This window comes from Acanthopagrus latus, chromosome 22 (genome assembly GCF_904848185.1).
Source record: "Acanthopagrus latus isolate v.2019 chromosome 22, fAcaLat1.1, whole genome shotgun sequence".
NCBI lineage: Eukaryota > Metazoa > Chordata > Actinopteri > Spariformes > Sparidae > Acanthopagrus > Acanthopagrus latus.
Window position 1 is genome coordinate 4,674,397 of NC_051060.1, and position 20,919 is coordinate 4,695,315.

At 43.4% G+C, this 20,919-nt stretch overlaps 2 protein-coding genes across 6 annotated transcripts in view; both read right to left on the reverse strand.

Annotated features, from left to right (window-relative positions):
- pex7 (peroxisomal biogenesis factor 7) overlaps nucleotides 1-15,409 on the reverse strand; it is a 53,628-nt gene extending 38,219 nt beyond the window's left edge. For 3 of the 4 annotated variants that reach the window (XM_037087414.1, XM_037087416.1, XM_037087417.1), the window contains exons 1-6: nucleotides 15,275-15,409; nucleotides 13,715-13,859; nucleotides 12,834-12,891; nucleotides 12,393-12,543; nucleotides 12,224-12,301; nucleotides 12,019-12,127 (exon numbers count right to left, since the gene is read on the reverse strand). In XM_037087414.1, coding sequence (XP_036943309.1) covers nucleotides 12,019-12,127; nucleotides 12,224-12,301; nucleotides 12,393-12,543; nucleotides 12,834-12,891; nucleotides 13,715-13,823 — 505 coding nt within the window. In that variant the 5' untranslated portion in view covers nucleotides 13,824-13,859; nucleotides 15,275-15,409. The remainder of the gene's footprint in view (nucleotides 1-12,018; nucleotides 12,128-12,223; nucleotides 12,302-12,392; nucleotides 12,544-12,833; nucleotides 12,892-13,714; nucleotides 13,860-15,274) is intronic. The other variant, XM_037087415.1, reaches the window with a different exon arrangement.
- Nucleotides 15,410-17,543: 2,134 nt separating this feature from the next.
- On the reverse strand, nucleotides 17,544-20,672 carry LOC119013043. Of its 2 annotated transcripts, XM_037087370.1 has the most exons (4): nucleotides 20,426-20,672; nucleotides 19,187-19,462; nucleotides 18,226-18,407; nucleotides 17,544-18,138 (listed from the first exon to the last, which is right to left on the reverse strand). In XM_037087370.1, exons 1-4 carry the CDS (start codon nucleotides 20,553-20,555, stop codon nucleotides 17,713-17,715), a joined length of 1,014 nt encoding a protein of 337 aa, XP_036943265.1. In that variant the 5' UTR covers nucleotides 20,556-20,672; the 3' UTR covers nucleotides 17,544-17,712. The 2 variants fall into 2 exon arrangements, with proteins under 2 accessions (XP_036943265.1, XP_036943264.1); XM_037087369.1 differs by having other exon boundaries at nucleotides 17,544-18,407; nucleotides 20,426-20,671.
- Between the last annotated feature and the right edge of the window lie 247 nt (nucleotides 20,673-20,919).

Sequence of the window (20,919 nt, forward strand, 5' to 3'; positions counted from 1 at the left end):
TAACAACTGGAGGGGAAAACCTGATTCCACCTGCTTAAGTTCAAACATGGGACATTTGAGAGTAAAAAGTTGGAATACTGCAAAAGAGTTTGAAGAGAAACATTCAAAACAAATGGGAACCTGTTCTTTACTCAAGTAAAAGTAATGAAGTACAGGCTCTGAAATGTACTACTGAAGCTCACATTATATTAATATGGTTCAGAGATTATTAAACTTAAATGTAGAATCAGCAGGATTTGTCCCAGCTGTTCCTAAACACATCACAAAGACAGCTGACTGTTGAACATGTTGGACTGGTAAACCGTCCCGAGCAGCAAGAAAGTGAGAAAATAAGAAAATCCAGGCAGAGGGCTGCAGCTCGCAATCACCCTTGGTTTAGTCGAAATAAATCCTTAATTCTTCTCATTCCCAGAGTCATAGTCCCTGTCAGAGCTGCTGTAAATCACCTCCATACCATATCCCCTGTCTTCAGACTGTGTTCAGATGTACTTACTGAGAGCCAGTGACTCCCCTGGTGATCTGTGAGGTGACAGTGCCACTCAGCCCCTTGGCCAACTCAGCTACTTGCTAATGGCCGTCAGCTGCTACAGCAAAGAGTATAGTGAGCAGCTACCATCTAAATCTTGGCATGTCTTCCAGCGAAAAGGCTTTACTACATGGCTGCCTAACTGCATTTTGATTTCAGTAAGGTGTGCCTGGCATACACTGGCATCTTGTTGCTCTCCTTAAGAGAACAAAAGTTAGACTTAGCCAAAACAACACTTTGTTTTGTCTTAGGGACTTTATTGGAACTTTAATGATGATGCTTGTGCGGTCCAAAAAATAATGTGGAAGGATAAAACTTTCTGGAAACCTCCAACAAATTAATTAGCTCAATAGGATTAAGTGACTGGGACTGAGGAATGGAGCACGAGCCGAACACTGGATGGAATATTCGGGGAATCTGAGCTCCGTGAGAGGCGAGAACGAGCAGAGTTTGAACAAACAGCTCCGAGCAAATCCTGATTGTTTGTTGCAGGGAAAAGATTAAAAGAGGGCAGCGAGCGAGCGTCTTCCTGGCTACGCCTCATGTTTACTGACCAGCACATTCATCGTCCCCATCCTGCTTCCTCCCCCCGCCTCCCCCGCCCTTCACCATTTCCTCCTCACCCTCTTCACTCCGTCCACCTCCTCCTCTTTAATCCCAACGATGTATGAAAACCCGACACAGCCTCCCAGCATCAGTCTCTTCCAGATCACCTCCTCCCGCTCTTTGTCGATTCTTCCATAACTGTTTTAACCCTCTGCATCCTTCTTCCTTTTATTTATCGTATTCCTCCCTCTGTTCCCATCCTCACTCACACACTCCACTTCTCTCAGCCATCCGTGGAAGCCGCTCTGGCATCGGCGAGCGACAAACATGCCAGCTCGACAGTGTGTGTGTGTGTGTGTGTGTGTGTATCACCATTTACAACATCAAAACAGTTTAACATTGTGTGTACAGCAGCAGCAACAACGAGCGCCTGGCTGTGTGTGTGTGTGTGTGTGTGTGTGTGTGTGTGTGTGTGTGTGTGTGTGTGTGTGTGTGTGTGTGTGTATTCTGCAGCACATTAGGGGCTGACTTTTGTAAAAGGGTCTCGCTCTATTACACCTGGTATCACTGCTGTATCAGCAGGTTCAGCCCACACAAGCGCACACACACACACACACACACACACACACACACACACACTTCTCTACTACATGCAGCTACTGATGTGAAGCAACTTTAACATTCCGCTCATGCAACAAACACACACACACTCTTGAGTCGCTGCGGCTTTATGTGTGTTATGTCTGTATTTTGTTGTAAAGTACAAGTGCAACAAGATGGCAGAAGCAACATTTGAAGCACGGGTCACACATTCCCACAAATATTTCAAATTAAAAGTCTTGTTAAGACATAAAGGGATTCGGTCCACTGAAATGCTCATGGTCTTTTAAGCTGTTGCATTAGAGTTTACTGAGTCCTTTGGGTGAGCCACCTCAATAAGGCCGAGGTGATCCCGGGATCAGACTGAACTGGAGCTGTCAGGGCTCCTGGTTTCGTACTGTTAGAGAGCTCAAGGAGTCTCCACCTATTTTCTTCTAAAACTCCATGTCGGCACAGGTCCATGCCGGATCTCATATCCAATTATTTGCAGGACTTTCCAGCAGGTATCTTTAAAAGAAAAAAAAAAAAAAAGAAGAAGAAAAAAAAACCTGATTACACTAGATTAAACAACGCTTAATCAACTGAACAGAGAACAACTAGGCTTTGTACTAGCGAATTAGAATAAAAGACCTGCTTCAAACATTTTTTGCTGTCGATTTGGGGGTCGTTGTCTTTGTCAATCACACAGAATTACTGTCTTTATTCAAAACCAACTTTCTTTTATTTATTCGGTTTAAGTGCTGCTCGTTCTCTCACTACTTCTGTTGTAGAGTCCAATCCATGATATAAAAAGAGAAACTGGAAGGCGAAGTTCCTGTTTACTGAAGCGCTGATTTGTTGCAGAGCTGAGAGCAACTGGAGCTGGCACTGCCAATGACACTGGAGGAGAACTGGAGGGCAGATTGAAGCTCAACACACGCACACACACACACACACACACACACACACACACACACACACACTCTTCTCTCCTGCAGATGCTGGAGGAGGTGATCTTCGATGGCACTGAAGCAAATTGGGGGGGGGGGAATGGAGAGAAGATGAGAGGAGAGAGGAGAAGAGGAGGAGGACCATGAGAAGATGTGAGGAGGAGAGGCAGCGAGGAGCATGGGAAACCCCGATAAGCTTATTGGAATGAGATGCCATCTGCCCCCTGCTTCTCCCATATCTCTGTCTTCTCTCTCTCTCTCTCTCTCTCTCTCTCTCGCTCTGTTTCTCACTGCCTTCTTAAAGCCGACAGTGGCTGTGGCCTCTCATGTTAACTGCAAAATGCTACCAGAGGGGATGCCTCCACAGGGAGATAAGGCGGCAATTTTCCACCATGCGCTAATGCTAACTAGCACTGTTTGACAACTCATTATCATCCACCCATTCATCCATCCATCCATCCATCCTTAAGACCCACCAGAGTAACAGAATGCGAGTGCAGCTCCTACTAAATACAGGCTCATCACATTTTATTTCCAGAAACAGTGATATTCATATTTAAAAACAGGATTTCTGTGTGACATAACCTCTCTTTTTGGATGAACGTCTGTTACAGTGGTTATGTAAAACAGCTGGATGCCCCCTCCTGGAGGTTAAGATGACAAATCTCAGTTATGTTAAAGCTTTTAACGTGAGTGCGGGCAAACTGCTTAACAAGCAGCCAATTACAAATGATCTATGCGACATACATACAATACTGGGTCAAACCATCTCAGTTTATGCGAAGGGAAGTCTGCATTTCAACAAAATATTATACTGTTTTTCATCTATTTCACACAGCTGTCAGAGGTCCAACAACACTATTCGAATTGTGTTGCCCCAAACCCATCCGTGGTCCTGAATTTCATATATCCTCACAGATCATATCTAGAGTGATGCAATATGTTAAACTGTCTTCAATTGTGTAGATAAATTTAGTTAAAAAACTTGTAATATCTCACTTATATTGCTGGTACTGTGATTTTTTTTTCCGATCTGCATCAGACAGAGGCTTCATTCAGTGGAAACCTACAGCAAACATCAGAAACACTTGGTTTCTACCCTTCATGGGAAGTTTGTTCCAGCTCTGCCCGCCTTCACTCTTATCACTTCAGTGAAATCAGAGACCTTTAAGGGTTCACAGGGCAGCTCCCCTGAGACAGCACACGCTGCAGGGAACAAGCAACTTCCAGATATACTGCGGAAAGGTCGATTTCCTTGCACAAAGCAATCCCACTGAGACCCGCGTTAGTCCCCAGCCATGACGCTGTAAACTACACCATTACGCTCTGTAATTCAGCTGTCAGAGAGACATCTGGGAGAATTTTGGGGAGATCTGTCTCTACGGCCATCAGCGGACACTACAGAAGTCTTTCCAGCGTCTTCCTCTCAGGCGTTTTTTTCTGTATTCACTGCCCGATCTGCTGGCTGTGAGCATCATTTGTACAGCAGACTAATACATGCAATCCAAATACTACCGCACAATGTGCAGAGATTTTTCACAGCAGATATTGTGGCGTGTTATGCCAGGAAAAGCCAAAGTGGATCTAATGACGTTAATGTTGGCTCATGCACATAAAGTAGGGCTCTGGGACTGAAAGACTAAATGGGATGCAGCCATTCTTAATGCACCATCGCTTTTCTTGTTATGACGTGTTGCGAAAAAGGTCTGCTGGCTGTACAAAATACATCATCGTGGAGCTATTAAAGCCATTGTGAAAAACATGATACAAATATGGTACAAAGGTAGAAATGGTCCACATTCACTGACTGCTGCTTGATTTTTCAGTTGCTCCTACAATCCCTCAATGCCTGCTGACATATTTAGAAAACAGAACATGTGAGTGGACTGTCATATTAACCCGTAACCTCCAAGTCCCATTCATTGTTTTCTTCAATATGCTCTGTGATTTTTCTGCAGGCAGCTGTTAGCATGTTTCTTTTAATCGGGCCATTGTTATCTGTATTTTCATAGTTGAGCTACGGAGCCCAGTCATCGGGATATCATGTTAGCAGCTAACGTTCCTGCAAACCGGAGATATGTCCAAGCATGAAATTTGCCACAAACATGGCACGTCACATTCAAATCATACGCTTATCAGAAATTTGTCACACCAGGAGGCGGAGGGGACAGTGGTGCAAACGGGTGCCTGCAGTTCAAGTCGCACCACTGGATATTTTTAAGGACTGCTTGATGTGGTGAAGAAAACAGTAGTTTTTTCATACCTGAGAATATTTCCAGCAGCATTTGTGTCATGAAAAGCAGTTGATTTTTTTAAAGACCTACAAACCCTTTCACATGTTTTCCTAACCCTAACCAAGTGTTTTTTTGTGCCTAAACCTAACCAGAGCATGAGCGCAGCACTGTGATGAGTTCGACCTTATATGTTTTTTTCAGAAATGTATTCAGCTTACATTCATTCTGGCGACAGGGCTGCTCCACTGTCAGGTAAGACATTCAGAGACATTACAGAGAGGAGAAAAAACTACTTGAATCATTTTGAAAAGAAGATGGCCGCTGTAAAGGCACATAACCCGCCCATCTCCCCAAAAGCCAACTGTGTACTTTAATCACAGCCGTACAGGGAAAGATATCAGCCGGTTGCATTTTTTGATTCACAACAGTTTCAACCAATTTGGTGTGGGTGCAGACAGATGGATAACCTGGGTGGAAAAAAAAGATTTGACTAGTAATTTCAAACATGCAGTCAAGGTGATCTTTGAAAGTGAAGTTATGACTCTCTCTCCATTCATTTAGATAGAAGCCTGGTCTTGATAACCCAAGAGAACTGCCCAGGGATGTTGCCAAGATGGCTGCCGGGTGGCAAGACTTGCTTTAAAGGACTTTGCTACAGTGGCGAGCTAATGAGCAACTCCAGCCTTACAGCAAGTCTAAGGTGACACACTACCTCAGATTTAGAAACACATATGCCACTTCACCGCCTGACCCTTGAGCAGCCCGCGACGTTTCTAACCACAGTACCACCGTCTGTCTGTCTTTTCTCCTTTCTCATGTAAAGTGACACAGCTATGGAGAGTAAATACGTTCACCGTGCGTTACGGACTTCTCCTCGCAGCTTATTGATTCGGAAAAAAAAACTCTGAAGTGTGATATCACGGGAAGCTCCCCTCTCTCTTTCTCCTCATCTATCGATCATCGTCCGTCTCCTCATTTCAGCTGTGACCAGGCCTGCAGCAGCAGCAGCAGCACCAATCTGATGTGAGACAGAACCCCTCCATCAACACAATCCATCCTGTTCATCCATGTGAGAGTGTGTGTGTGTGTGTGTGTGTGTGTGTGTGCGCGCGCGCGCATGTGCATTTGTTATCACAGCTGTGAAACCTCAGATATGGTTCGCATGTGTGTGGAAGTGGTTCTTTATCCTCTTGTCCGTCATCATTTTGTCTCACTCTTTTTGAGTGCTACAGTTACGGATCACGTTGTGCTAAAGTTTCCCTCGAGGCTAGAGAGTGTGTGTGTGTGTGTGTGTGTGTGTGTGTGTGTGTGTGTGTGTGTGTGTGTGTGTGTGTGTGTGTCTGTCTGTCTGTCTGTCTGTCTGATGGATGCTTGCTATCAATTATTTAACCAGACTCTACCTGGTATCATTGAACAAACACAAACAAACCACACAGGGCTGTCCGTGTGTGTGTGTGTGTGTGTGTGTGTGTGTGTGCGTGTGTGTGTGTGTGCGTGTGTGCGTGTGTGCATGCGTGCGTTTTGGGGCTCTGCAAAACATCATCTGGCTGACGAGCACTTTACCCTCTGGCAGAACACACACAGATGCTGAGCATCAGACACACACAGCAGCCGCTCGGTGGTCGAGTTAAAGACTCAATAACAAATCAAACTGGACAATGGCTATTGACAGTTATTCAATAATTCAGCGGAGAGGACTCGTATTAATGACCGAGTCGTTCTACAAGATCTATTGTTAAAGACATGATCATCTGATTCTATCTGTTGATTATTAGGTTTTTTGTCTCGGGTGGTGCACATTGTTGGAGGATCACTGATTATTCAAACTTTGTTACACTTCTGCACTTTAACTGACTCTTCAACTGGCAATTTAATTAATTCCACTGCTTGAACTTCACTTAAGCCTCGGTGCCACCTGTACTTTCGGCAGAGTACCCTTTGAACCTGCGTGTAACCCATAATTAAAGTAGTTAAACCCCTAGATCTGTTTTGTGTCTCAGAGGTCGGGCGGTAGATCTTAATGTTGTTACTGGTCGGCTTTGGGGGTTACGGGGAGACTTTTCTTGGTTCTGACTCTTTAGAAGCCGCTGCATTTATAAACTGACGCACCGAGACCTTTCCTGTACGTCGCAACCCGGCTGACATCATGTACAGACTCGTTCTTCATCGGCTGCGTCGCATTCAGCGTCTCATTTTCCTGGAACGCTCTCTCTCTCTGCAAGTATGAGGACAAAAGACCCCTGATAAAATACACAAAACGACTTTGGTTGCCCCAGTTAACTAATCAGTGCTCTGCAGTGTGTTAACGCCACCTTTTGTATTGGATTAGCGTGCTGGGTACCTCAAAAGAAGGAAGGGTAACGACAGTGACAGGCTAAAGGCTGTCCTACACGCTAGAGAAGAGTGTCACTATACATGTATCACAACTTTCCCAACCGCATGTAGCTGGAGCTCCTTGTTATTGTGCCTGTTTTCTATAGTGGAGGACTCACTGGCTCCAACAGCATCTCCTCCACCTCTGTATTTCCCCGATTACATTCGTCAGAGCCGCCACTTTTCGTTCTGAACGCAGGACAATTTTGTCGGGCTGACGGAAAGTGATGGAGCCTTTGGGGAAGAGAGAAGTAGAAAGAGAGCCGAAAAACGAAATAGAAACAGAGAGAGAAACACAAACAGAGAGTAGAGCAGAGGTAAGATAAACGACTGAACTGGGTTCAAGTTAATTGCGCGGAATTGAATCAGGCTGCAGCAATGCAGAGGGAGATAAACACAGGAGGTAATTTGCTCTGGTGTTGTATCACTCCCGCTGCAGGTCAGAAAGCAGAGTGGAGCTCCTGACCATCACCTCAGGGTGCTGCGGTAAACCACCCGTCAACTGGGCAGCTTAATAAAGCTTTGACACAAACAGCTCGTCTCTCATCTTCAAGCTCATTTTCGGACCCGACCCCCGAATAATTCAGCCTGGACCCAGGTTGGTTCCTTTAGCGGTTTCGGAGGTGAAATCATTGCTACAAGAACTCGTCTCTGACTTATTGTGCAATGTGCAATCTAGAGAAACGCACCGGATCCCCCAGACTCCACCAGGCCTGTCACGGCCGCTGATTGTGGTCGTTCTAGACAGTGCTCGCGTTTCCATCGGCACCGCCAGGAAGTTGCTCTCCGGAGACAGAGACACATTACGCTTTGACGGAAGCCGACCACAGCCACGTCAGTCTGCATGGAGCAGATCGGGCCAGACAGGAAGTCAGACAGCAGAACGGCATAGTGCATCTGCTCAATTTTCAAAATAAAATACTGTGTGCAGCCTCGGAATCCACAGCACAACAAAAAAAGGAAATATTAACAATAAACACACTTTCAAAATTCAAATAACTAAATAATTAACCTATATAGTCTACTCAACCACAGTAGAAGTAGACAAACCAAGGACAAACAATGAAATAAACAAAGTCTGAGCAAGTCAACAATATCAGGCAGATCAGAAGAAGTTGATCCGGAAGGTGAAGCTTTAAATTTACCAGACGAACCAAGTTCCAACCCTAATCTGTGTTGGTGAGCTCTGAGTAGTGATCGAAAGAATGAGATTTCAGACACAAGCAGTCAAAAGGAGTTCCCTCTGGAGGGTGATCGAGCCGAGCATTACGGCGTGTTCGCACTACCAGTGACAAAGCAACAGGTCACCAGTTTATTATCAGGTAGCCAGCAATTTGACTCTGTACACCGTGTGACGGTTACTACAAATCAAAATTGAGCTGACCTCAAACCTTAACAGCGACTTGGTGTCCATGATAATAAGACATCCTCAGACTTCCAGAGAGAGTTTGGAGTAAAGCTGCCGTTCCTTCTCAAATATAACAAATACTTTGTTACTGCATATTTTTCAGGTATCTGTACTTTACTTGAGTATTTATTTCTCTGACACCTTTCGACTTTTCCTCCCTACATGTGAACGCAATTATCTGAACTTTCTCCTCTTCACTTTTTTTTTTTTTTTTCAAAACAGGCCTGTTACTTTGAGTTGATGCATTTGCGGGAAATCATGGATTATTTAAATTTCTCATCGCTGCACGCCGCCCTCCCGACATCAAAAGACTGATTTCAACCTACCTCTGCCAAAGTTTCTCATTTTGTTGCTGCTCGGGACGCTTTACGCTTTTTGCAGCTACATGACGTCCTGGGAATGAGACTCAACAGTCAACCGTCTTTGTAGTGTGTTTAGGAACAGCTGGGACAAATCCCACTGATTCTACTTTGAAGTCTAATAGTCTTTGAATTATATTAATATATATGTGTACTTAAATAAGTTAAATCTGTATTTCTACTCGAGGAAAGGATATGTGGAGCTTTGACACCTCTGTCAGGTTTCCTCCTGGGTGCCTCTTTTTTGAGATTTTCTAGGTGTGTCGTCAAACTGGTGGGGGACCCCGGGTAGACCCAGAACACACTGGAGGGATTATAGATCTCATGTGGATTGGGAACTTCAGGAACCTCCAGGAGGAGATGGAAGATGTCTCACTTGGCCTGCTGCCATCGTCCCCGATTACAAGACAGAAAATGGACCATTGAAACACTACATGTCCTCTGCGGCCATGTATTATTACTCTGGATACTTACTGACCATCTTTGGCACAAACATGTCTGTCAGGATAAATGAAGTTCTGTCTCTTCTCATATTCTGGTATCACTCAACTGGGGCCTAAATGACTTCAAATCCAAAGCTACACTGTCTACATGATTAAGACTGTTTTAACTACACCAGTTTGGTGTTAAATAAGTACCGAATACACAGTAAACGCTCAGGGAAACGGTCTGTGAATTCTTAGCTTTCAGCTGTCTGTGACTGTGACAGGCTGTTTTGTTGCAGCGCTGTCTGGCTGAGCTGTTGGCAGGTTGATGCATCAGATCAAACGTGAACATGGAAGTAAGCAGCTGTCCACAGTAATGGTTTCATTATGGAGGTCAGCGCTCAGTAAATCATTTAGCAGCGCTCCAGAGCTCCACCAGAGGACTTATCTGATCCGCTCGCTCATCTACTGAGCTCTGTGTGGCTGGTCTGAAACGCAGCGAAAAAACACTTAAACCTCTGAATTCTGCAATTCAATTTTGTTTTCAATAAATCCTGAGCGGAACGGCTTTCCGCCGGTGTGTTCACATTATTGTGCTTAAGCGTGGTAAAGTTTGTTTGGACTCCATTATTCAGTTTATTTGAATTGGATCAATCCCACATTATAGAAAATCCCTTTAAACAAACTCCAAGTGGTTCACTTACAAAATGATCCTTGTGTTTAAAGTTTCTACAACAGCATCGACAACATGAGACGCTACCACAGAAATCTAATCAGAGACAGTCAAACGATTTGGCGCTTTTCTCTGTTTTACATAAAAATAAATACCCTGAGATATTTTCGAGTACTTTTCTGAAATGTGAAAACTAAGAGACTGATTAAGCAAGTAATCATCATTTGCAGCCAGAACTGAAAACTTAAGTACCGGAATTATTTTTTCAATTATGCAATATGATTACTCTGTTTTTTGTTGAGAGGATAATAAGGACAAAATCAAATGGACCTTGAAATCTAAGTTATTGCAATCTACTGCAACAATAAGACAATTAAAAGTTTTATTTTACTCTGCAATCAACAGAATGTACATTTGGTTGATGAAACTGGACTTGCATGTTGTTTCTCTTAACCCGTAACGTAATTTTTGTCTTTACTTCTGTGATGATGAAACGTTAAAGGTCACGCGGCTGAGCTAAGAATAACCCCCTTGAGCTACAGGAGCTTTATCATCTTCCTGGTTATGAAATCTCATCACAGATTTCCGCTCGCTCTCGCAAACCAATTAACCCGAAACTCATTAGCCAACGTGTTTAAGGACGTAACACGAAGTGAACTGAGGACAGCTGCTGCAGTTTGACTCCAGCCGGTCTACAATCCGAACTGAGAGCTGACGAAACGCACATCCATCACCGGCGCGGCTCCACCCCTCTGATAAAGTTAGCTTTCTCTCCCCGCACAGGCGGATAAGATAAGCCCGGCTCTCCCTCTGGGTGCCAACCCACTGACTTAATCGTCTTCTGAATGAAGCTCGTTTCTAAATCTTGCTTCCTCAATGGAGCAAGAAGAGGAGGAGCTGCATCTTAGCAGGACTCTTTACCTCTTTGCTACAATCTATATCACTGAGGTGCTGTTGTTTTTTTCTCTAAAAGAGGACTTGGAGACATTTTTCATGTTGTGAGGTTATAGATGAGTCTTCTTACGTGTGAAACACGAGGAGTGCTCCAGGACTCAGCTCAGCTCAGACTTAGCCTACACTTAAAGTGTTACGAGGAGAACTGCTCTTCACTAAATGTAAACAGGTTGGAAAGCCCCAACTAGTTCCTACACAAAGACCGTTTCACACTCCGGATCAACATGCATCCTTAGGGACCCGATCACAAGTGGACAGCTGTATCTGTAATGTATGCATTGCCCCTGGGACACACTGAGGACATATATGAGATCCGATCACTCAGACCATATGTGACCATGTTCTGCCGTGTGTGTACGCATATGTGGAAGGACTGCAAACTCAGCTGACCTCCTGTGTGGAAGAAGAAGAAGAAGAAGGAGGAGGAGAAGAAGAAGCAGCCCATCACCAGACTCCCTTTCCAGAGCATCTGATTATGAGTGCTAACAAACCTCATGAAACAGCGACAACAAATTCTAAATCACCGGATGCAAAGCACGTGTTCCAAAAGTTGTCAGTTTCCTTTAAAAAGTTTCGGCCTGTGGCAGCATGTCTGTACCTTTAAATACCAAAAAAAAAAACCTTCATCAAAAAACGATAATTCACAAATATAGATAGATCACAAATGACTATACCTTGTTAATATTTCCAGCATGACTACTACCAACTCTGAAATACACACATCTCTCCATATATGCAGACATAATAAATAGATTACCACAAAGTCGTGCTGCAGAAACAGCAGAGGCACTGTCACAATAATAGAACTACATTGCCACCTAGTGATAAGACTACAAAACCAGCTGAGTAAATGAGCGTTGGGATTACATTTAGTAGAATAAAAAAAAACATCAGAAAGAATCATTGATCCTGCTAATCATGCTCCCTCTGTTTTCCCCAGTACTCACTAAAAACAAAAACCCTGCAGCCTGGGTTTTGTTTGTGGGCTCACCTGAGGCTGAAGCAAAGCACCCCGGGATGTGAGGCGACCAAATGGTGCTGTAGATGACCCCATCGTGACCCCTGAGCGTGGTCAGCGACCGGTTGAGAGCGGGGTCCCACTGCGGGTGGGAAGCGAAAACACGTGGCGGTCAGGGGAGAGGAAAGAAACTGAGAGGAGACGATGAAAAGAAAGTACAAAAACAAACAGAACTCACCACTTTGGCGGTTTGATCCCACGATCCAGAGACGATGAGGTTCTCTCCTCGCGTCTGACTCCAGTCCACAGAATACACCTTCAAAATACGCGGCCACAATACAGCATCCGCATGGCAACTCACGCAGTTTTGTTTTTCTGCGAGCGAGTAGTGTGCGTGCATGTTTTACCTCCTGTGTGTGTTCTTTGGCCACTCTCAGCGGAGCGTCGTGATTGGCTGTGTCCCACAGCTGCAGGCTGCCATCCCCGGCCCCGGTGACCAGGACATGCTCGTTGGTTTCGCTCCAGGATATGTCGAAGAGACCGTCACTCCACTCCCAGCTGACACACACACACACACAAAACACCTGAATCGTTATATTTACTCACAAACACAGAGACTAAATTCACAAATGAATCAAGGGCATGGTCGATCATGACCACACTGCACTAAACCTCTAACCCTTGAACTAACTTGATGAAGTGGTGAAATTAACAATAAGAAAATGAAAAACAGGTCAAGGTAATGTACAGGTAAGACCAAAAAAACAAATAAATAAAAAGAGACACAAGATTCTGCAATGTAAAAGTAAAAATGATTACATTCAAAACCCAAAGAAAAGAAAGTTTACCTTCTCACAAGAACAACTCCTGTCTCCGTCTCATCTAGGACCAGGAGGGTGCCACATCCTACAAATATGCATAAAATGTATTTATTTTGGTTCATTTTATCAGATTTTTCACCAAATATATCTCAGAGAAACAGGTGACAAATGAATGGAACAACCATGAAGTGTGAAATCTCTCCACAGATCAGTGAATTTGAGATCTGGTTCCTGGCTGGCACAATATTCAGATACAGTAAGTTCCAGTAATAATGAATCTCATATCAAACCTTTAAACTGTTCCTCTTATGACAACAAGCATGTGAAGGATGTAAATTTTCGTTGCCCCCATCAGTGAAAGTCACAAAGATCACTGGTGACAGATTATTACGTTTGTCACTTATTGACATCAGTTCCATGATGCCTATAATGACATGTTGTTGGTTCTGTGGTCGACTTAGAAGTCCAAGCCTAAAAACCCACAACTTGTCAGTGTTTCTGGAGCGCCAGCTCTCCTCTTGCTGTGTCACATTGAATTTCACGAGAATTTCCTAGTCAAACTTGTAAATAATATCAACATTTAATAATGATGCAGAGGGATATAGTAGCCAAGGCAAGGAACTCTTATAATTCTAATGTGTCCGATAAATGTAATTATCGTTTCTTATCTTCTGCTGCTCATATCAGGTTGTCGCTCCGGGCGGAGAACATTAATTACACTATTGAGTTTCAGCCAACAAAAGGTGATACCCATCTAAATTGAGTCTTTAAAGCTCATCATGTTTAATAAGATTCCGATTTGATAAGTGGTGCAGTGGTTAGCGGGGTCGCCTCACAGCCAGAAGGTTCCCATCTCATCTGAGTGTTTCCACATTAATTCGTGATTTTGGATTTCATGTACTACTAACCAGCTATGCCATAGTACTGAGAGGTAGCGCAGGCCACTCGGTTGGGGATGAACGGAGACACTTCCACAGCGTAGCCATGACGAGCCTGACAGCGAAACACCTTCGCCATCCTCGGCAGCCGCCTGCAGCCCGACTGGGCTTCCTGCTAGAAACACCAAGAACTGTGTTAGACATGAGGAGTTAGTAGAGTTCAACATAACAAGTTGTGAAAGATGATATCAAAGGGAATCCTGTCATGCAGATAAATCACGAGCCTTGCTTATATACCGTAGTCCTAAAGCTGTTTCAAGCAGGCTGAGAACAACACTACACAGCTGCTGGAGGAAAATGCCATAACAGACTAGCTGTAGTAACATGAGTGCTGATTCTGAAAAATGTAGGAAATTGATTTACAAAAACCTTTGTATGATTGATTTCATTTTTGTTTAAGTTATAAAAACTGAGTAAAAATGTAAATATTCGATTAGAAACGAGAAACGTAAAGCTGCAGTGGAAGTCATCTCATCTCTAAAAATCTGCTGCTGGAGGCTATCACCTCTCAATAATCAAATTAATGAATAATAAGAGAATTAAATTAAATGGTAAATAAGGCTGCAACTAAGGAATATTTCCACTGTCATTTAACCATCAGACAATAGTGAAAGATGTCGTCAGTGTTCCCAGAGCTCAACATGACGCCCACAAGGTATTCAGCTATGATGGAGGAGGAACGAAACCAGAAAAATATTCACATTTAAAATTCACAATCATCACCCAGACAATTATCATCAAGATCTTATAGTGCTGGTGATTGGCTGTCCCGCGGCATGCAGGGAAAACACCAGGTTCCGCTCAGAGACAGGGCTCAAGGCGTATACATGTACTGTGATCTTTCCTTAAAATGATTTTTTTAGAATTGCTATCCAAAAACGTAACTTTAAGAAACAGGTATCCAAGTCAAGGTATTGGTAACAAGAGTATTTGAACGATACCCAGCCCTTGGCATTACAAACATGTTTCCGTTTTCAACACATAAAGTTGTTATGACATTATGAGTCTGCATAATTAACACGTACTTTACAGACCTGGGATCTGCAGTGACGACCCTGGTGCTGCACTCAGAGACTGCAGAGGGCGCCAAATCACACAAATGGCCAATTTCTACATAATGCTGCTTGAATGTACAAGCAGTTTAATACTTCCTCTGTGGCTTATTATGATCAAAGCTGAACTCTGTATGATAATTAATATGCACAAAAAATACATGACAATGACAGTGTATTAACATTTAAGTTAAAAATAATAATAATAAAGTAGGTTACTAAAGTCAAACATCCTCAAATTTTCTGTTTATTTGATGTGGTCTTTTAGCCCTCACTGTACTGTACACAACTTACAGTGAGCTGAATTATACGGGGGGAGTTTAGCGATAAATTCATGCTTCCTTAAGATACTTCACATCCCCTGTGGTGACTGAAATATTCCTCCAGTTGGTTTATAACTCAAAAGACAGATCAAATCATCTATATAGCACGTTAAAAACTGTAACAGACAACCAGTGGTGACTCGCTCAGCACTCACCGATGACAGAAGAACACTTTTTGACCTCTCAAACTGTCAAATATAACAGGAACAGCTCATTAAATCCACAAAACGACAAGTTTCTCCTCATTGAGCCAGCTGACAGCTCCACAGACACAACTGCTTCCGTGTTTTGGTCAGCTGACCCAAACTACCCGGATGAAAGCGGGTGTAGCTGTAGGTCTCGCGAGGTTTCGGTAGATGGCGATGTTTCCCCCTACATGCCAACAGAACCAGTGTCTGATCTGACATTGATTTAATGATCATACAGCATGTTTTTGAAATGTTTTACAAAATAAATGAATGATAATAATCAGAACCTCTCACTAAATCTGCACATGCCTTGTATTATGTGCTGTAGTTCAACCTTTGATTAATTACTTACATTGTATTATGATGGTGACTGGTGTAAAAAGTACGCAAAAGTATTCTAAAAGATTGATAAAAGATATTGTGTTAAAATATAACTGTCTGAGTGCCAGAAAAATGAATTGGTTTGAGAAGGTGCTACTGTGGCTATGATGCTGCAGGTAATCTTCAAAGTAACTAGTAACCAAAGTTATAAATGTAGTGGAGTACAATATTTGCCTCCAAGTGGAAGTATACAGTAGCAGAACAAAACTAAAATAGAACAAGTATCTCAAAAATGTTCTATACCCAGTACTTGAGTGAATGCACTTAGCTACTTAAAGGTCCAGGTTAATGAAAAGCCTCAGTCAAAGGTTAGTTTCCTGCAACAGAAACAGGGCGGTCAGTGGCGTCCTCATGTAGAAATTTGGCTTGAGGTGGAATGTAAACACACGTCATCAATTTTAAGGAACAGTTCAACAAACAATGAAAATTCAGAGATGACCACTTGTGAGGCAGGTGTAGCTTCCCTGCTATTCATATGGTGGATTCACTTGAAGAAGGACCCGCTGTGGGTGATCGATTGGAACCACACGTCTTCAATTCCACTGTGGTTACTGTCACCAGCACCACAACCTCCTTCTTACAAACCATGTAATCAATGCTCAAAGAAATAAACTACAAGCAGTTGTAGTAGTTGTAACCTCAAATATCCTCAGTGTGCTTGTGCTCAGCCGTTGAAATACGGACGTAGCCAGTTCGCATCCCAACAGGGACGGGTTCGCTTCTGACCACAAGCCGGGTTCAAGACTCCATTGAAGGGCTATTTTGAACAGTGTTGTATGAATTTAAAAAAAAAAAAAAAAAAAAAAAAAAAAATGCTAATTTGCAACAGTTTCTCTATCTCAGATGTGACGATACATTTAATATAGGCTTCATTCATAGTTGGGAAGTACAGGGTACAGACTCTTACATACATTGGCTGTATGAAAAGAGACAATTTTTTTGTAATTGTATTCTATTTCAAATCTGATTGATGGTGTTGTGACGATTGATTGATGTGCATTTGTTATAATCAGATACAATCAGAGCATCTAGTGTCTTCTTGATGCTGCCACCAGGGGAAACCAAAGTCTAACAAGTGTGAATCAGCAGGCCTTTCCTCACTGCCCTCAGTTTGTTTGTATGGGTGCAGTCGAAACATAGTCTGTAGTGAGTTGATTCTAGACAGGGCAGACCCAACAATAGTACCTTATTGCTACTGAAAATATAACAGTCTCTACACACATTTTTCTTTTGTTTAATGTGAAGTCTTTTATGAGTTTGACAGAAAACTCCATCACTGACAACTTTGACAAAATGAGAAAAGCGTCCATTGTCTCGGCCACAATCAATTAGAAGTATTTTGTTTTTATTTTGTTTGAATTTTTTAGGCACATTTGAGACACCGGTGGTTGATCAGCTACAGCATCTGTGTATGCTAATTAGGCTAACTCATCTAGTACATTGTTTCAGTAACAGTCATGATGCTACAGTCACACAGAAAGCATATCGCGTCCGTACACGTTACAAAGAGTAACACAGTTGGCTGTAACATGTAGCCACGCTGTGTCGAACACGATCCTGGGCTCCATTAGCTTAGCACACACACAAAATGAACCAATTATTGCAGACTAACACCTAATAGAACACACACTGAAGAGCCTCAGGGGAAAACAAGGGCAGTGTCAGGTCAGAGTCAGTGCAAACAACACAACTGTTTCCCATATAAGATCTGCTGTGATGTGTTTTGTATATGAATCAATATATTTCACGGTTTCTGATCTGATACCTCAAGTGTTCCTGTCCTAAACATTAAGCCAGATTAATTCAATGTTTACGTCACTTCCTTTAATGAATAAGTCATGTATAAAAACAAAAGTGACCGTTTCGAGAGTATTTTATTAAAAAAACAGCACAAAAACACAGGAAAGCAGAAGTATTATAGTACGGCATTATAAAAATGATGGAAACTCCTCTGGAGGTGAATTAAATTATTACTGAAGTCCACACTTTGTATTTCATACAGCATTTATAAAAAAGTTTTGGAGTCACTGGAAATTGATCGGGCCAAACTCTGCCTCGTGTAGAAGCTGCTGTATTTTGGTTCTGACCCACGACTGTTTCTCTGCGGGAAGCCGTCTCATGGCCGGAGCCAAGCTGAGCAAAAACAGCGTGACATCGTCTCTCTGGTCCACGTCCCGGTCCTTCTGAGTCTCCCTGGCCTCCATCCTCCTCAGGTACTCCTCCAGCAGACTGTCGGTGCTCCTCCTCCAGCCCCGGGCCAGACGTGGGGACGCGCCACGACTCCCCTCCTCTTCGTCCGTTTGGTCCAGCAGCTCCACCTCCTCGATGTCCTGCTCCTCTGTTTTCAGGTGGTTCAGCCTGGACGTGTTGCAGGACGGCGGCTGCATCTGCAGGTCCGGCTGCAGGCCTGCGGGGGACAACTGCGCTGGAGGCATCAGCTGATCTGAGGGCTGCGAGGAAGATTGTGAAGAAGCTAAGGACGTGGCCAGAGATGTAACTGACTGCATCATCATCTCAAACAGTTCCTTCATGTTAACCTGCTGGGCCTGTTGCGTTTGAATACTGTAGTCTGGAGCGGAAGTTTCTGATGGCGCCTCGATCTTTGCTTCTTTCAGTCTGATGACATCTCTGTCGGCAGACGACGGTCGCTTCCTCTGAACAAACTCTGACGACGACGATGATGAAAATGTTGTTGTTGTGGCGTCTGCTACAGCGATGCCTACAGGGACAGACATAAGAATCACATTTCATTTTCAGCCCACAGCTACGGAACAACACAGCTACTCTATGTGTGTCTACAGCCACAGTATCTTTTGATATTCGATATAAGGGCTTTACTACAGCTGTGAAATGTATTCTGTACTTACAGGTTGATTTCTATGCCAAAAACATCACCACCCCAAGATCCAAAAAAGTGGCAAATACAAATATGTGCTTGTGTTTAGCTGTCTAAAAATAAGTCTAAAGATTCATTGTCATTTCTGACAGTAAATGAAGGGTATGTGAGTTTTGGAATGGCTGAAGTAAAGTTCACAGGTTCACAGGAAAAACAGCACTGAGGCATTCTGAAGTAGCTGGAGACTTGATTTAAAACGTAGGAAATAACCAAAAACAAAACAACCTGGACGTGTGGTTGAGTTTGTGCATCTATGTCGGAAGGAGGGAAATGGGATCTCTGGGTTTCTGGAGACTTGGATTACACCAGACGAGTTGTATGGAGCCATTATTTTGTTTTTTTGTTTTCCCTTAAGTCTCCAGTTACTTTAGTTGTTTAGGAGAACGCTGCAACGCTGCTTTGCTGTGAAGCTCCAGAAATGTACTGTGGACTACGAAACTTCACCTGACTTTCCATCAGCATGAGGGGAATAACTGCCAAATTAAAGTCTGGGGTGAACTGTTCCTTTAAAGTTGCTGGTTTTAAGGTTGTAGGATCCCCCTGCGCCTGTAGCCTCAATCCAATATTCCTGGAAATTCTGCACGTCATCTAGATCTACAAACCGTAGTTTTCGTCGTCATCGCTCCGTATTTCCGTGGTCGTGCTGCAGCCCACCATGTCTGACGTCCCGAAGCGAGGCGGCTGCGGGTTCAGAGCCCAGCCATTGGTGCCCGCGGCTCTGGCGTCGATAAACGGGTTTAAAAAGGACAAGATGGCGGAATATCTCCACGGCCTGTAGTTTAAGAGCCCCACGCCACTCTCTCGTCTCTCCTTCTCCCGCTGCCTTTCCCTCCGGTGTTGGTCCCTCAGCATCTTCCACTTCCGCCTGCACTCAGACTCTGATGAAGACAGACAGAAGGCGCACCCTCAACATTTTATTTTGTCAGACAATATTCAACAAAGTCGACGTGCAGACTCAAAACAACACTTCTCACGCTGCCAAAAAAGCTGCACGCATGTTCCTTCCTCACTTTTACAAATGGGAGAACCGTCTTTTGCGATGTGATGCAGAGGTACAGGAGTGAAAGAACATTTATGAACACATTTGAAGTTGACGTCGTTAATCTAGCTACTTCTGAATGAAAACTGTCATCATGTGACAACAAATTAAGCACAGACTTTTAAACAAAGAGTCTTCGTCCTCTAATACTTCACTCCAGAGCTGCTCAAAGTGGGGCTGCCATAAGGTTCAGTGTCGCCCCAAAGCAAACAAAATTATACAAATTTAAAATATCATTAACTCAATCACAGGTTGTTGCTTTTTTTTAAGGCTTTAAATTTGCATCTGAGTTCCACTGGCAGAGTTCCACTTTGAACAGAAAGCCAGTGGCACCTGAAATCAGAGTATGATCGATATATCAGTCAGACTTACTGGATTTATTGACATACGAGTTGGCCAATATAGAGCAAATACGAAAACTTCACCATTTTAAAATAATAAACTAATAATTCAAAGTATACTGTTTCAGTGCACTCATGGCGTTTTAGATAATAGCTTTTTACCCCCTCTTTACAATACACGCAGTAAAAAGTTTGGGCACAAACACATAGAGTTTTGATAACCTCTAACATACCGGAATTTGTAGTTCTGTAACTTTCAAATGACTTTAAGAAAACAAAAGAACACCCTGTAAAAACTCTTCAGTTATTGGAAAGGCAGGACAGAAAGGTGACAGTGACACAGGGAGGGTCCATAATAAATCCCATATGCCATCTTTTTAGCGACTAAAAAGCCCAACACCGTCCATTTAACCTGCTGACAGTTAACACTGGTGTTATAGGGACGAGGAGCGGACACCCACCGGGGACCCCGACTATCAGAGCGACCTGCCTCCAGGCTTCGCTCCTCATGTTCAGGTCTCTGTAGGTCACTGAGTTGCTGTCGTACAGGCTGGGGAAGCCGGACACCGCCATTATCAGTTTGTACTCCATTTTGTCTCGCACTCCCGGAGGAGAGGAGCGAGAGGAGGAGAAAACAGCCGAGGTCTCCGAAAAACAACAACTGCCTCCTCCTCCTCTTTCTTCTTCTTCTGCTTCCTTACTGAAAAAAACGGGGTGCTTCCGCTTCCGGTGCGAGTCTAAACGACCGCTATTGGTTCTCACAACAGTACGTCACGATTGCGTCTCAGAGGGAATTTGCACGAAGTTGATGAATTTAAATAAAGATTGGGAAAATAAAAACCCTTTAACCACGATTAGATTTAGATTTAGATTTAGATTTAAAACCAGAATCAGCTTTATTGCCCAAGTCTGTGCACACAAACAAGAAATTGGACTCTTATTAAATTTGCTCTCA